At 41.8% G+C, this 16,868-nt stretch overlaps 1 protein-coding gene across 1 annotated transcript in view; it reads right to left on the bottom strand.

Moving 5' to 3' along the window:
* Positions 1-2,548: 2,548 nt before the first annotated feature.
* LOC135250990 (rho GTPase-activating protein 6-like) overlaps positions 2,549-16,868 on the bottom strand; it is a 30,016-nt gene continuing 15,696 nt past the window's right edge. Inside the window, exons 4-13 of the mRNA XM_064327903.1 lie at positions 15,199-15,455; positions 14,739-14,934; positions 11,731-11,786; positions 10,931-11,081; positions 10,331-10,479; positions 9,057-9,236; positions 8,417-8,514; positions 6,888-7,090; positions 5,332-5,403; positions 2,549-4,811 (exon numbers count right to left, since the gene is read on the bottom strand). Coding sequence (XP_064183973.1) covers positions 4,276-4,811; positions 5,332-5,403; positions 6,888-7,090; positions 8,417-8,514; positions 9,057-9,236; positions 10,331-10,479; positions 10,931-11,081; positions 11,731-11,786; positions 14,739-14,934; positions 15,199-15,455 — 1,898 coding nt within the window. The 3' untranslated portion in view covers positions 2,549-4,275. The remainder of the gene's footprint in view (positions 4,812-5,331; positions 5,404-6,887; positions 7,091-8,416; positions 8,515-9,056; positions 9,237-10,330; positions 10,480-10,930; positions 11,082-11,730; positions 11,787-14,738; positions 14,935-15,198; positions 15,456-16,868) is intronic.

The raw sequence follows: 16,868 nt of genomic DNA, 5'->3' as shown, positions 1-16,868 counted from the left end.
CCTGGTAACATCTGGTGCTGTCACCTTGACCACCCGAGTCGCTCCTGTTGACAGTCATCACAGCACTCTTTGTTCAGATGAAGCAGGGGTTGTATCACCAGCATGTCGACCAGCTCATGCTGGGGTAGTTACCCCCTGCTAAGAGAACTGTTACCCGACACACACTCATAATCCACCACTTCGCTGTAAAGAATATAAAAAATAAATTCAAAAAACGAATAGAGAACTATAAAAAGTTAACGTGCTGTAGAATCAGAAGAATAAAAGTTATGTTCAGAGACTTCAAACAAAAAAAAAAAGTCTGAGTTGCCTCTGATCTGAGAAGGACTAAACCTCAGTGTATTGAAGAGAATCCATATGCATCGAATCAATGATTGATTGATTGATCGATTGATTGAGCACCCTAGTGATATTGACTTGCTAAGTCTGATGATGTGATGTGCATTCTATATTAGATAATTAGTCTGTGGTGTGGGGATGGCTGGTTTAAGCAGCCACACCTGCCCTGGGTCAAGCTAATTAGACCTGGCCAATTGGATAATTGGTGAAGAATTAGATAATTGGCCAGGCTAATTGGACCCAGGAACAGGAGTGGCTGCACCTGTGCGTAGTGAGGTAATCACTGCGCACAGGTTAAATCTGCCATCCCCACCCACACCAGGGAGCTTCTCTGTCATGACAGTGTTTGAGATCTGCTCACTTGGCTGTACCATCTTGCCAAACCCTCGTGGAATAAATGTGGACTGTCTGAACATCTTCTCCCTGTGTCTCTGTGCTGGAGGGCCCCAAAGAAAGCCACTTCGGTGGCCTGTGGCAGGCGTGTTTGCCACAGTGGCGCCCAACGTGGGGCTCCTCCGGCACAGCAAAGAGGCACAGGAGGGCCAGCCAGGAAGCACACTGGAGGAGGGGCGGCTGAGGTGTTCCCGACAGGGCTTCGGGCGGATCCTCCGGGCCAGAAATAGGGAGCGGAAGATGACCAGGGAGGGGAAGGAGGCAATCCTCAGCTGGGATGCTGAGGAGCTGCACCTGGCCAAGGAGGCAGGTCAGCGACGGGCGGTGCACGAGAGGTGGTCGCGCCGTGAGCTGGACTTGGCCGGGAAGGCGGGTCAGCCACGGGCGGCGCACGAGCGGTGGCCGCGCCGTTTTGCTTCCTTTCTCGTCCGATTGGTCGTTTTTAGTTCTTTGTTTTGGCCTGGTTGGTTTGCCCGGAGCCCATGAGGGGATAAGCCTGCAGCCGCCCGCCAGCAGAGCCGACTGGCGGCCACCACAGCCACGAGGGTTCCTGGTCCCCAGCACCACAAGGCCAGTCCACCAGCCCACCAGCCCAGCCACCCCACCACAGCCCCTGGAGCAGCCCAAGCTGGTGACGCCCCACCAGCCAGCAGAGCAGCCCAGGACTTCCCGTGCTCCAGGAGGGAGGAGGAAGAGGGCTGCCTTGTCGTCCGAAGGAGGGTCACCGCATGTACTGGACTGTTCCGGGGCCACCCCCCCTGACTTTTAAAAAAAAAAAAAAAAAAAAAAAAAAATTTTTTTTTTTAGCGTGTTTAGAGTTTTTATTTTTATTTGTCTGTTGCTTTGCTGGGAGTGCGGGGGTGGGGGGGGTAGGCTTCGGCCAGTGATTCTCCCTGGCCTCAGTTTGGCGTTGGGGGTATGTGGTGTGGGGATGGCTGGTTTAAGCAGCCACACCTGCCCTGGGTCAAGCTAATTAGACCTGGCCAATTGGATAATTGGTGAAGAATTAGATAATTGGCCAGGCTAATTGGACCCAGGAACAGGAGTGGCTGCACCTGTGCGTAGTGAGGTAATCACTGCGCACAGGTTAAATCTGCCATCCCCACCCACACCAGGGAGCTTCTCTGTCATGACAGTGTTTGAGATCTGCTCACTTGGCTGTACCATCTTGCCAAACCCTCGTGGAATAAATGTGGACTGTCTGAACATCTTCTCCCTGTGTCTCTGTGCTGGAGGGCCCCAAAGAAAGCCACTTCGGTGGCCTGTGGCAGGCGTGTTTGCCACATAGTCTAACTCCAGTAAATAACCAAAGACGTTAGCTTCTGTCTACCATTATTGTGTTACAAGTTAAAAGGAACAACACTCCACACATGACTCCTGAAATCCACATACAATCACATTTAATTTTGGTTAAAAAATCGTATTGTGAAGTATAAAATTATAAAGCTCTCATGCATCTCAAGTAAAGTGATCTAAAATGATATTTAATTGCAAAATAAGATAGAACTCTAGTTTCCCTGTGGTGTGGCAGAAATACACTGAGACAATGGAGATCATTCCATTATTGTACGCAAAAGAAAGATGAGTTCGTTCTCTGGTCAGCACAATTTTATATGTACTGTAAATATTTCTAAACTGTAGACAACTATACTTTTTCCACTTCCAGGTTGTACTTCAAGTCTATTTAAAATCTTTCTACTATTCTTGAAAAATAAATCTTTAAAACATCACTGTTGTCACTGAACAGATGAAAACAAACGCAATGTGTTTATCCCACAAAAGTGTACTGTTTGCGAACAAGTATGTGACACTTGGGGAAGAATGCACAAAATAATTTATTTGTTACAGCAAGATTATGCATGTTGTCCAGTATATACAACAGCTAAGTTTCCATTAAAATGTCCTGGTAAATTCCCTCGAAAATGCTTTCTTGATAAGGACAGGTGAGTGTACTTCATTGTTCAAAGAGACAATATACAGTATCAGCAATTCATTCCAAGAGAACAAAGCAGATACTGCAGTATGCAGAAAATAATAGGGCTAATTCAGATTTTGTCTGTTTTAAAGATGCAGGAAACTGAAATCTAAATTCTTTGCAGATGTCTTGTCTTCAGATGTCAAAAAAAAAAAAAAAAGTATAAAAGCCTGTGCTGAAATTGGCTTGCTTCCCCCCTTGGCCAAACACCAGGTTTTCAGTGGGCGGTGTTAACTGGGTGTTAGTTATGTAACTAAAACCTTAAGTTCAGTGAAAACCTTTCTACATGTAACATGTAAATGATGCTCTTGCCTCTTGTGTGGGTAAAGCAAGCTGAAAGTTGAAAATGTCAAAGCATTGCCCCTTCTCTGTATGCAGATAAAGAAATATGCTTTCTTCTTGGGTTTTGGTAAATGGGTTTTATTTCTGGAGTCCACGGGCACTGCAATATTACAATAACTCATAACGTTTGTGCCAATGTTTGCCCAGAACTTGAATAAACAGGAATGCTAATGAGTGCAGGACACATGCCCACCCTGTTCTTGTCTGCTGAACAAGTCACAATAATCTAATAGTGTCTATTACAATGTAATGGTTATAATTGGGTTAAAAACTTGAAAGAAATATTAAGACAATCAATTATCACTTCTGGAGAATATAACCATAATTTGAATCCAGTTTCCTGGACCTTTAACCAGTAACAGCAAAAATATAAAATAATCAAAAATAAAATAATAATAGAAATCACAAATGCTGAGCTCAGCTCCAATTACTACATTTCTCTTCTCAAAATATTCAGACACAACATAAACAAATTCAACATTTGTGATATGCAACATACGACAAAAACATTGATTGTTGGCACTTCAGAATTAGCTTTCGATTTTTTTTCAAATCAGTAAAAAGGTAAAAGCAAAGTAGATTTTTCACTGAATGTCATCATTAAAATTATTATGAAACTGAAGAAGTATATTTTCACACTATAAGCTAGATGCTTGAGTGTGTGGTTCGTGGAAAAATATAATTGTGTACATATTTAAGAACTCCTAGCAACACTTTACATAAAGTAGCTGACTTGTATATTTAAATTTGTGAAACTGCCATAAACAATATAATATTTCAGTTATGATTACGCATTTTCTCAATAACTTTTCACCTTCTTAGTTTAAAAACTAAACTTCTTGTTAAACAACTCCAAACCCAAATTCCTGAAGTTATACCTACTTTAAATCCGACTCCAACTCACATGCATATGCATCTGAAATGCTTTTTGGGCAAAAGCACAGAACATGTTCCACAAAAACTTACAAATATGAACGTAATAGCCTCCATTGTATGAAGCTTATGTTTTTTACCAGTTATTTTTTGACAAATTTAATATTATTCGTGAGGTATATCACAATGATCTGTTAGGCACAAATATGATTGCTGATGGCAAAAATGTAAAATAAAAAAAGAACTTAAACATCACATAATAAAGCACAAATTTGCAACAAAAAATAAAACTGCACAAAGGAACTACACTGTCTCAGGGGTAGGGATTGCAGTGCAGTTGGGACTATTCCAGTTCACACTAGTGTCTCTGGCAGTGAGTCTGTGTTGTCCAAAGATAGTAGCTGCCAGATTTGCCACCTCTCCCTTTGCCAGTCCTGCCAGTCAGGGCTCACTGGGCCTTTAGTCTCTTCAGAGCCAGCAGGGGTCTGGCTGGACTCTTTCTGAGGGCCTGGACCCCTGCACTGTAAGGGGCCCCTATGAGGTGTGGAGACAGTAAGCCTCATAGAATGTCCTGTCTGTGGCAGAGGGGGCGTGTCTTTGCTCCTAAAGGGAGGCTTGGTTGTACTGGGCAAGGTTTCTAGAAGGCCACTCCCCTGGGGGAGGTCCTCAGCACAGCTGGATTCTGAGTGGCTGTCTCGCTGGGGAAGGAGTGCATGTGGTTCTAGCGGACCTTGTTCTCTTTCTGTATGGGAGCTGCTGTTACCGCAAGCAACTGGGGCCTGTGGAAACTTGGCCGTGGCCAATGAGGTCTGTATCCGCTGCGGCTTCCTGTCTCCCAATTGGTCACAAGACCCCTCTGGAGGGCTATGGGAAAGTGTCCTATGGGATCCTGGGAAAAGAACAACTTATCTATAACAGAGGTCAACCAGTCTTACTTGACAAGACCCAGTGTAGGTGCAGGGTTTCTTGCGCACCATCCAATCAGCTAATCAAATCTGCAACTCAACAAGACCTTGCGTAGTTGAATCAGAGTGTTTGTAGTGCTGGGCTATAACAAAAACATGCACCCACACAGGGGAATTTTTTAATACAATTTGGGACCCCTGATCTCGAAGTTACAATTTCCTCTTACAGGGAATTCAAAGTCTTAATAAAGAAACGTGACACTTTTTGTAGGTATTTAGGTATTCAGAGAGTTTTATTGACAACACCTACAAATGCACAGTGACAGCATTGAGATCAATCATTCATTCAAGATCATATTCATATCTTGTCCAGTATGTTTGTTTCAAAATAATTCAAAACAATTTAGGATTCTGGTCATTCTGAATAAAATCCCTTGACAAATAAGAGGAGGTAACAGATTTGGATAGGTCCCTCTTCAAAATTGACAGTGGAAATACACATACCTGTGTTTGGTGGATCTTTCAGTTCTGACCTCAACATTGCACGCCAAGCTTCCCAGATATCTGCGTGTTCATCTGAGATATCAAACAGGAAAAAAACACAATGATCAACATCCATCCATCCAGCCATCACCTATACCCGTTATCCTGAGCAGGGTCTTGGGGGGTGCCGGAGCCTATCCCAGCGTGCATTGGGCAAGAGGCAGGAATACACCCTGGACAGGCCACCAATCTATTGCAGAGCACACACACCATTCACTCGCACACTCATACCTATGGGCAATTCAAAGTCTCCAGTTGGCCTACCTGCATGTCTTTGGACTGTGGGAGGAAACCGGAGTACCTGGAGGAAACCCATGCAAACTCCACACATACAAAGGCCCCACACATTGTGAGGCAACAGTGCTACCCACTGCACCACAATTATCAACATGACCTCTATTATTAATGAAAGCTCAACAGACAAAATAGAACCCTGAACGATAGCTTATAAACAGGGTGGGAAAAAATAATGTTCCAAGACTATCTGACAATCTGGTATGATTCCAAAATGTGTCAGCAAGCAAATGACATTTACTTGACTCACGTAAACCAGGAATTCACCTTCCAAAACCACATTCCCAAATTTGCCAGATCAGATTCTAGCCCCACAGGAACTTTTGTACACAGCTGCATTTTTCCCACGGTACAAAACACTCCCATCTTCCAATTTTCATTTTAGGAGTACACAAATGAGAATTTAAGATGGATGTTATGCAGGAGATTTATCTCTGATCTAAACAGGCCAGATGGGTGCAGGTTACCTATCTTGGTCATTAATACAGTCATTAATACAATGTCATAGAACTGTAGTAATTAAGACCCCTTTTTTATCAGTGCAGTCTACAGAGTTATTAAGGGAAAAATAATCCCTTCTATGGGTAATGGTTTAAATGTAGCTGTCTGACAGAGGTTAAAGTTTGTCTAACTTTTAAACTTTTAATTTTTTTTTACATTTTTTATTTTTTTACTTAGCCCATTTTTCCATGTCCCTTTATAAAAATAAAGCAGGCTGGTTTCATTTTTGTGCTGGCAAATAAATTAATTTTTCCAAAATACACTAATCTAAGACACTATATGCACGTTCAGTAAGTGTTGTTTTTTTTTTTGTTGCTTTAATAAATTGATAGGTACTGGGTGGGGAAAGTGTGCGATTCCAAACCATTACTGTGATCATTGTATATAAAAATAAATGAGAATGAGAACAGGCACATGATGGCTCATAACACATTAAATTCCTTGCTACTTTTTGCATGGCAGCAATGAGTGACTTGGCTGCTAATCTAGCCTGTTGAGAATGGGTCACTACAAGTTAACAGAAGGCTGAATTCCATGACTATGTCTGATTAGGTTCCCATATCCTCAAGTGCTTAGGCCCCCAAAGGACCAGCAAAGGTAAGAGAGCATTATAAAGATCTCAAAAAGAAAGTGTGGAATCTAGAATTTTGAAATGAGAAAATGGGTAGAAGCCCTATTGTGTGCCTGCTTTGTAGCAAGAAACAGAACTCAGTGTAGCTCACCCTTGGCAGGCCAGGGAGCTGAGCCCAAATCCATGGCCCCGGAATCGATGTACCCGGCCATTTTATGGAGAAAGTCGTCCGACAAAAGCGAACAGTCGTTATCGTACGGAGAGAGCTCCGCACTGGAGGCCTTGATAGAGTCACTGGAGGAGTGCCTCTCAGTCAGGGAGAAAGGTACATCTGAATCGAGCGCGTCCATGCTTCTGTGAAGGAGCCAGACAGATAGGGGAGCATTCAAATAAAAAAAGTCTTAGGGGTTATTCATATTGGCAAGAAATAAATTAGAACTGACTGTACGGTTGCACAGTATACTAATAAACCAGGACAGGAGGGTGTGATGCAGTCACATTGGAAATGAGCAAATTGCTATAACACGGTACATTACATCTCTCCTTGTTTTATATAAGGTTAATGTTCTTTGTACATTGTCTCTGTTCAAATAAACTAAATAAATAAAATAAATAAACAGTCTAAAGCCCTTCCTTTAACCACATCACTCAAAGTGGAGGATTGCGGGTGTATCGCTGCTTAGTGATTTTATTCATTTTTTGCTGTATTTTGTAACTGTAACTGTGCTATACCAGATGATATGTTGTAATCAAACAAAACTATTTAATATATTCTATTAAATCCTTTTTATAGAATATAATAATGCCATGCAGCTCTAAACATACTGGCCTTTGAGTTCTCATTATTAAATTGTTCAAAACACTCAGTAAAAAATCAGCTATGATAACTTAAAAAAACACATTTAAGTGTCTGGCAAAACAACAGAACAACACATTCTTACAGTAACAATAATTATGAATCAGCGAATTCGGGAGTTGAAGTTGATGGATGGGAGACATAATATGGGATGGCACCAGGTGGCATTCTAATGGCATTTCTATTTCCTTAATTAAGGAGGGAGACCCTAGAGATTGAAATCTCTTTCACAATAGGGACCTGACATAAGACAAAAAGTTACAAAAGAAAAGACAGTGAACAATTAAAATAGTAACACTCAGGGATGAGACAGTTGTGTAAACAGGAATTAACAGCAGGGATTAGGCTAAAGGCAGGAGAGTACTTAAATAATTGTGTCATGAATTTTACAACTAAAATCAGTGACTGGAAATAGCATGTCTAATTTGAGGTCTTTTGCAGACTGTTTGAACAGTATGGTTCAGAGACGCTGAAATCCAACTTTCCAAAATCAGTAGAATATAAGAATATATCAGCAATGTCAATGAAATGATGGTCACTAAATATGAGACAGGGAGTGCCTTTCTCCTGACAATCTAGATGTTTGAAAAGGGACTCACATTTTCCTTAACAGTAAGGAAACTGGGTTTATAACTGAAAAATTGCAAGTATGTTTCCCAAGGTGGGGCACTAGTATTGCACACTTCAGCATGATCCTTTGCCTGCAGATTATATGTAAAATAAAATAATTTTCCATGAGGCAAAGCCTTGAAGTCAATGGCTGAGCATAATGTGATTAAAGTGAGCAGAGGATTTGGGGCCAAGCCAAACTGAGTCAAACTCACGACCACTGCGAATCCTTCCTCCTGAGCAGATAGTCCACCACATCAGGGTCGGTCTCCAGTAGACTCATCAACACTTCATTTTGCAGGTCGGGGGGTACCTGCATGTGCCACACACACACACACACTAACTGGTTCATTCACATGATTACACAATATGCTAAAGAGTGCTTAGAATACAGTCTTGCGATATGATGTTGGATTAAAGTCTATACAACAGATAAAGGTCTAATTAAATATGTAAGTTGCTCCGGTTAAGAACATTTTCCAAATGAACATTTGCACTTTTTATGTCTGCTTCCCAGTGGTTAAAAACACTGCTACTGCTTCTGGCTATAAGAATGACTGCTGCATGTATGTGGTTCTATGCAGGGAAAGCAGCACCTGACAGTATGGGAGCATTGCTGCCAATCACTGTCTGTGTTCATAAATGCCAGTTTACCAGGTAGGGGCAATGTGATTATTGGCTGACAAGAGGGCACTACTGACCTCTTGCTGAGGGGTGACTTTACTGCAGGTGAGAAAACTCCTGTAGAAAAACTAGTATAACAGTACTAATACCAGCTCATGTGTATATAACATATGCAAGTTCTTAAATTTGTGTGGCTTGCAGTTGAATCTGTCCCTTAGGGAAATAACTTACCATGAATAGGGTGTCATATGTGTCGATCATCCTTTGAACCACCGCGATGACAGCCGCACTCTCCTCTGCCCGGGCTGAACTCTGCACGGAGAACTCCTTATCTGAACTTTTCTGCTTGTGCAGGAGGTTTGGCCCAAAGATGGTCGCCAGATTCAAGGATGTCATCTTGTTCCCAGTGACCTAAACACCGCATTGAACACACACACGCTGGATATAGACCACTAACCATACACTGGACATGTTGCTGTCAACTGGCAAAGAGTATGATGCTACAATGTCAATATGGTCAAAGGAATTCTGCTCCCGTGTTCAAAGAACGAATGAGAGAGGTGAATTGTTGTGACAGCTACAGATGCGAAAGCTTTAATAAAAACTCATACTGATTGTTTGGGTCAATGGTTTAGCTGATATACCTTATATGGATAAACAGGTTATGCTGAATGGATGTTCATGACAAAACAAAGAACGTCTGCATGATTTTCAAAAAGCTGTTGCAGCATGGTTAACGAAAAAAATATTTTCCCAAAAATTCACTTTGTCGTAATGCTCATCATCATTGCTCTATTATGGCCCCCAGTGGTGGAATGAGCTCCCTACAATGCTCAGAACAGCCCATCTTCTGCCACTGACTGAAAATGAACGTGTACACTGAATCTGAGCTCTACAAAGCCTAAACTGAGCATTTCATCTAGTTATCAATGCTACATCTGACATCTTATCCTCCTATACCCTATTTATAGTGCTTCTGCGTCCCTCAATCTCCCACCTGTGCTGGTAGTTAATATAATGTCTACAAGATCTACATGATGGCGACTGCTATTGGCTGTGACGCTGATCAGTGATGCACTGTTGGTAGCTGCGCTGGATAAGAGTGCCCACAATACGCCTAATTGCTTGAGCATGAACACCTTGTTTATCTTCCTGAAGGTGACAGACTTTAAAATGTAAGGATCCTGGTCAACCACTCGCTCACATCCAGTGAGTTCAGATCAGAGGAATAATGGAGGCCTTGTTTGGGTTCACATGACTGATGGGTATTGAGTGTTACTATAGTAGGTGATTTTCCTAAACTGGGATACAGCAGGGATATACAAAAAAGAGAGTGCTTACAACACATGTGCATGAGTCATGCATTGCTATCTAGCCATTTGAGAGCAAGGTCAATAAACAGCTAACGTGCTGGTTTGGAGTACTTTGTCATGTGCCATGATAGCATGATGAGAAAGAGACGCATCAATTGCCAAAGCTGCAGAAAAAGAAGTTGTGTGTTTCACCTCCTGTCCGTCTTTGTCTTGGGTGTCGTGGGCATGCGCAGCCACTGTGGACAGGAACTCCAGGAGCCGGTGAAGCGTGTCACTATTGCAGGGAGGCAGCAAGTAGATCAGGAGCTGCAAGGAACTCTGCTGCCCCTCAGAGTCCAGCACTGCAGAGAACAAATAACTGTTCACACCCATTTATCAATAGTATTTATTTATTTATTAGTATATTCATTTATTTATATATTTATCTATTATCCCACCAGCAGCAACACAGCATGTGATGTATTGCATGTTTTAGTTTACACTGTTCTTGGGTCCATGCTTTAGGTGTTATTTGACAACTCGTGTTGCAATATATGTTAAGTACATAAGAACTTAAGAATATAAGAACACATAATGATGAGAACATACCATTCAGCCCACCCAGGCTCTTCATTTACCAACACTTTAAAGAATATGCAGCATTGTGACAAGCCTGGACTTGAAAATCCCTTTGGTGTCTGCCTCTACTAAATGACCTGGCATGCTGTTCCGTACATTGTTCCACAGTAGGAGACTTCCACTATAGCGACCTACAGAAATCCTAATCCTGTGCGTGTAAAGACGTCTCCTCACATGTCGTGTTGATGAAGGCTGTGTACAGCTCTTTGGTCAGGAGGGGGTCGGGCATGTCCCTCAGAAACTCCTTCAGCAGGGCCGCCACATCGTGGACGCTGTGGTCCTCGTCCAACAGAACATCTGTGCCCCGGTCAAACTCCTCACGCAGCTGTACGCCCACACAAACAGGATCTCGTAACACACACTGCTAATGTAAACCACACCCAGGAATGAACAGTATTCTGTACACACCCAGGTTCTTGTTTGTATGATTTATAATGTCGGATCTGGAAAGCAACCTAAACAGAAACCAAGGCATATGTGTATTTCTGTCGATCTGTCCTCATATAATTATTAACTAATAATGCATGTGCTTCCTCTGAATAGATATACTTTTTATAAATGCAGCACTTGAGAATCTGTAAGAAGATACAGTTGTCAGGATAAAAAAGCCTTCAAGTCCTCCACGAGAGCTCTAGTAAATGACAGAATACTATAAATTAACCCTGGAGGTTAATTTATAGTATTCTGTAGTAGTATGTAACTGCTTTATGTTTGTATCTATCCCTTGGTGAAAACCAGAGTAAGATTCTAGGAGATACAATCTTTCCTGGGAGCCTGCTTTTGCTCTGTTGAATAACTGAATAACTAATCCTGCCACATGTTAACTTGCCATCCTGAAAAGCATTTTTTCTGAGACTGACTTTCTTAAGACTGATTTGGTCTGAACTATTTCCTGCAGGAATATTTAATTAAGTATTGCTAAATGGACCCAAAAAGGACAGCCATAAATGTTGTAATAGAATGGTTTCCCTTACCTGCCTCACCCGTTTCTTTGAACTCCCGACTCGAAAAATCCCAACTGTCTGTATGCCTAGAGAAAATAACAAAAGAAGACACAGATCAGCATTGAAGAAAAAACTCAAAAATGTAAAAAAAAACAGACATTATTACATACACCCAGAGCATGATAGGTGTAATATCCTACTTAACAAAATAGTACTCATAAGATTTAGGTAAATTACTCACAATGAGATAGGATGGGAAAACATTGTACATTGACTATTTCTTATTACTTAATTTCAAAACCAAATACAAGTACTATATGTCCCCTGTCATGCTAGAACTTTAGCACATTGTTATGATGTTCCTATTGTTTAAAAGTCATTGCAGAAAAAAGTTTTTAAAAAATCTGCAGGCATGTCCATGATGTCCTTGCCTCAATCTCCCATTGTTTTTTTTTTTTACAAAGTCACTTTGTATGATGTTGGTGAAATGTTTTATATTACAATGGCAAAACGAAAGAATAGTTTTGCAAAGTGTGAACAATGATAAACTAATCAAGTTATACTTGATCAAATTAAAACTACAATAAACATTATTATAGTTGCAAGCAGCAATTCCCAAGAATTCCTGTTCCTGTTGATGGGATGTACCATTAAATCTACAGTCATTGAGACTAATGTGATGTAGCCATGATTTATAGTGACTATTTAGTGTTATGGTCTGGATGTGAGTGCAAATACAGTATATACCAAAATGAATCATTTTAGATCGAATCATTAAGGATTTATAATAAGTTATGCCCACTGAAAGTTCATTGACACATCACTTGACCATTATTTGATGAAACTACAAGAATATAACACAGTAATGTCAGTATAGAGATGCACATTAGCAAATTATGTGCAAATTGGTCAGTGGGCAAGGGGGTATTTTAAGTGCTGTTCAGAAAATTCAAAATGAAAGCCGGATTCGGCAGACTTTATGGGTTCTTGAGGCAAATGTATTCCTTGAGGAGAGGAAACTTTTTACCAAATTCGATAACTCTCGATCGAATGGGGCGTGGGGGCTGGGCTTATGAATGTCAAAATTTTGTCATTTGCAAGACACTGCCACTAGGTGGCCAATCTGTTCAATGAGAGTTAAAACAACCTTACCAAACATATGGCTGACTCTTGCCAGATAAATGTTGTTAGAGTTATTAGAGGGGAGAGAAAAATGAATTGTAACCAACACAAAATTATTTGAGCACCTGTACTGCTTGTTTCCATAAATAACAACACACAGATCGAAGTAAGTGTGGTGAATTTTCCCCTGAGTGCTCAATGATAAGGTGACAAGAGACCAAATAACTGCCCAGGATGAGACACATAATTTTTTTACATAAATGTGTCAAAACATATTACAAGAGCAGAATGAAACAGTAAGTGCCATTTTGATTTACAAAAATATAAATATGTTGTATGCATTGGAACTGTATTCCATAACCGCTGGACAACTGCTGGAACCCAGCATCCCAAATGATATGTTTAATAGAACATTATTTTATTAAACTATGCATATCTCAATGTCTCACATTTAGCATGGCATGCTTCATTTGCAATACTGGATCGGAAACCATTCAGATTGAAATGTGCAAGACACTGTGCAGATAGCACAGTGCATTTTAATAGTTAATATGTTGCAGTCATATGTTGCCGACATGTGGACAGGGTAGGCACGTTAGTCACTGAGCATCGCTGCCTTCCATACCCGACTTCACATCTTTTAGTGCAGAGAAAATATTAACACAGAATATTCTGTGTGAAAACCCGACGGAAGGTCACAGAGTTTCCTACCCAGTGCATTCCAAAGTATATGTCTTACATTCCTGGCATTTATATGACCTTAAAACAAAGCAGAACACATTCTATGAAAATAAAGGTTAATTCATGTTTGTTCAGACAGGCCATGAGAGTGAAGCCTGTCTCTGGCTTAATCAGCTGATTAGTGATGTTCAACTATCATAGTCCATTCACACAACAGGGCCCTCTATTTAAATGCCCCCACCTTCCCCCCCCCTATTCATTTGGCTGCTTCCTCCTGCACACATGCTTGCTACACATTGCCGTTCTAAACCTGCTTCTTCCTGCATGCATACTTGCTGCACTCTGCTGGTCTTAATCCCCTCCTCCACCCCAACTCCTCCATCTTGTTTATTAGACTATCCTTCATGGGCGGCACGGTGGTGCAGTGGATAGCACTGTCGCCTTATGGCAGGAAGGTCCCGGGGTCGAGAACATGCGGTCTGCCTACCCTGTATAAGTGAAGGTTAATATTAATCCTCAGCTGGATCCATTCTGTGTGTACCCCTCTTGGGGGGTGGTTTGCTGCTGTGACTCCCTGTCTTATCCAGGCATTCTTGAACAGATCCATACTGCCAAACATAACTGTATTGACTTTTAAGATTGTTAATAAAGATTCAGACTTTGACACTGATCCTGCAATAAAAATACACAACGCTGTAGGTGTCTACACTGACCACATACCCCAGTGGCTTTGACTGTGGGTCAGTCCAAATATTAGTCTAATCTTGCCCAGAAAAGGCATTCCAGGCATGTGAGAGGTCAATATGGGCTTCTTGTTTTTCAGTGCACTGTGTAGACCCTCGACTCTATAACTATGGAGAGGGCAGCTGCTTACCTCCAAGGCTTGGACAAAGAGCAGTATGGATTTTGAAATACTGTAAAAGCGCCATTGGACTCAATATTGCATACACTTTCATTTGCTTGTTAGGCAATGTTTTTAGTGTATTATTTATTTGAATATTATCGCATATACAGAACATAGTATAAACAATATAAGGGCCAGATTTACATACATTAAACTTGCAGCGCAAATTGCAAATTGTGGGCTGACGAGCGTATGTTGGTGCGTTTGCAGTCTGCATTAAATTTACTTACAAAAAAACCTACAACTACGGCTACAGCTTTCAGGGAATGGTACTGCTTACTATTCACATTTTGCATATGAAGCAGGGTTTAAAATGGTATAATACCAGTACCATATTTCTCCAGGTGCTGGCAGCAGCTATCCACCAGCCGGGGCACCAGTCTGTAGATGGGGTTGAGGCTCAGCTTTTCGTCCCGGTGCTTCTCCTTCTTGCTCGGGCTCCCCGTGGGCAGAGTGAGCTGCAGCGCCTCCAAGAGGCGGGACTGACTGTCGTCCAGGTCTGTGATAGAGTCCACTGACATCCCGCCCTGCCAGACACAATGGGGAGAGTGGGAGAGTCATGACAACTGCTGGTGCCCTGCACCTAATGTCTTAAAGTTGCTCTCATTATTAATGACCTTATGAACGCTGGGACTTTTGTAGCTTAATTAATGGATGAGCCACACCTGTGCAGTTTCTGCCATGCTGCTTTAATTCATTCTGTATAGATCAGGTGAAGGTGGGTGGGAGGGATGCAGCTCAGAGTTTATTTTTTTTGACACAGCAGATAACCTGGGTAACCTCCATCCTACCCGTCTGTGCGCCCGGGGTGCAGTTTCGGGGGTGTTAGGCAGGACACACTCATTGGGCATCTCTGGGGTGGAGCCGAGGGATGAGTTACTGCTGGAAAGCTCCTTGCTGGGTCTCTTTATGGCGAACTGCAGGATGGATGACACCAGGTCCGAAGGGTCCCGGTTGTCCCCTGGCAAGTGGTCTGGCCGCTGCTTGTGTGCACGGTCGTTGGCGATCACCTGAGACAGCGGTATGCTAAAGGCCAGAGACGCAAATTCTGCAGGGCAGAAGGAGAAGAAACATAGAATAAGAAGGTAAGAGTATGCCATGACAAGCATAGACTACTCAGCCAATTCTGCATATCACAAAAATAAGATTCATAAGAATGCATAATGAAAAGAGGCCATTCTGCCCGCCTAGGCTCATCTGTACCATTGCCTAGAGACTAGACAGTATCTAGCACTGCTTCAAGCCTGTACTTCAGCAGCCCAAGGATCTATGCCTTCACTACATGACCTGGCAACCTCTTCCATGCATAGCCATCTCTGTAGGCGCAAAAAAACTCAGACAGCACTGAGTACGATTACACATGCGATGCTAAAACAGCCATGCTAAAAAAGGAAGTAGAGGAAGTCAACAGAGCACCACTGTATGCGCAAATACAGTGGTGCTTTCAAACGGTGTCTTTTTAAAAAATAAAGTCCATCCAGTATAGGAATGTGGAGCTCACATTCCAACATGCTGCAGTAAGGCTCCTTTCAGAGGGGTTACGCTTTATTTTCAGTTCAGTGGTGAATGATTCCAAATGTCTGATCCAGCGAGGACAGCGTAGCTTTAGCGAAACAGCTGGCCCAGCCGACATGTGAGAAAACAGAGTCCAGCTGTGCGTGAAAGCGAAGGCCCGCAGTACCCGGCCTGCGACTCTTCTGGAATCCCCCGACCCTTCGTCTCGACTGGAAAAACCGACAGCCGCTATCGACCAGCTATGCTGCAGACACAGTCATGTCCGTTCATTCGCATTTGGAGATGTTGGACGTTGAGAACGGAAGAGTCTGCTTCTGTGTATCGCCTTTTAAGTACATTTTAGTACATTTTATGGGACTTGGGTCCTATTCAGACATAGCAGATTTATGCATCTGCGTAAGCATTTTTTTAAAGTTATGCGCGTTTTTTTAAGCAGGTATACGCAGACTCACGTCACCTTTTGGGAGGCATTTCCTTGTGCGCACAATGTAAATTTATTCACGTCTACCACACGTGCACAGGTGGACAAAAATAATGGCAATGGAACTTATGCTGCATTCTTAGCATAACACTCTTAAAAACATATTACACTTTAAATATGAGAGTCCATTAAACACTCCTGGATATCAAACGGCAGGTTCTGAGCATTTGTGGCTAATATCACCAAAAGTTATGTCATTAAAGCTGAAATATATTTGAAAAGAATAAATACAATAAAACAATGGTAAATGAAACTTCCTATGGTTAAGGGAGTCCATTTCAGTAGGCCAATTAGAAAAAAAAATTGGAAATAGATCCTTGTACTAAACATACTTTGCTTATGTAGCAAATTACAAAGAATATTCTATTACGCTAGATATTTAACCTTTGTTAGCAAACAGAATGAATCCAGAGAAAATGCACTTAACTCAGAGTTTGAATCCTTGAATGCACTTATCACAGTCTA

This window comes from Anguilla rostrata, chromosome 3 (assembly GCF_018555375.3).
Source record: "Anguilla rostrata isolate EN2019 chromosome 3, ASM1855537v3, whole genome shotgun sequence".
NCBI lineage: Eukaryota > Metazoa > Chordata > Actinopteri > Anguilliformes > Anguillidae > Anguilla > Anguilla rostrata.
The sequence above is the reverse complement of the archived record's forward strand: the minus strand, read 5'-3'. Positions and strand labels throughout refer to the sequence as shown.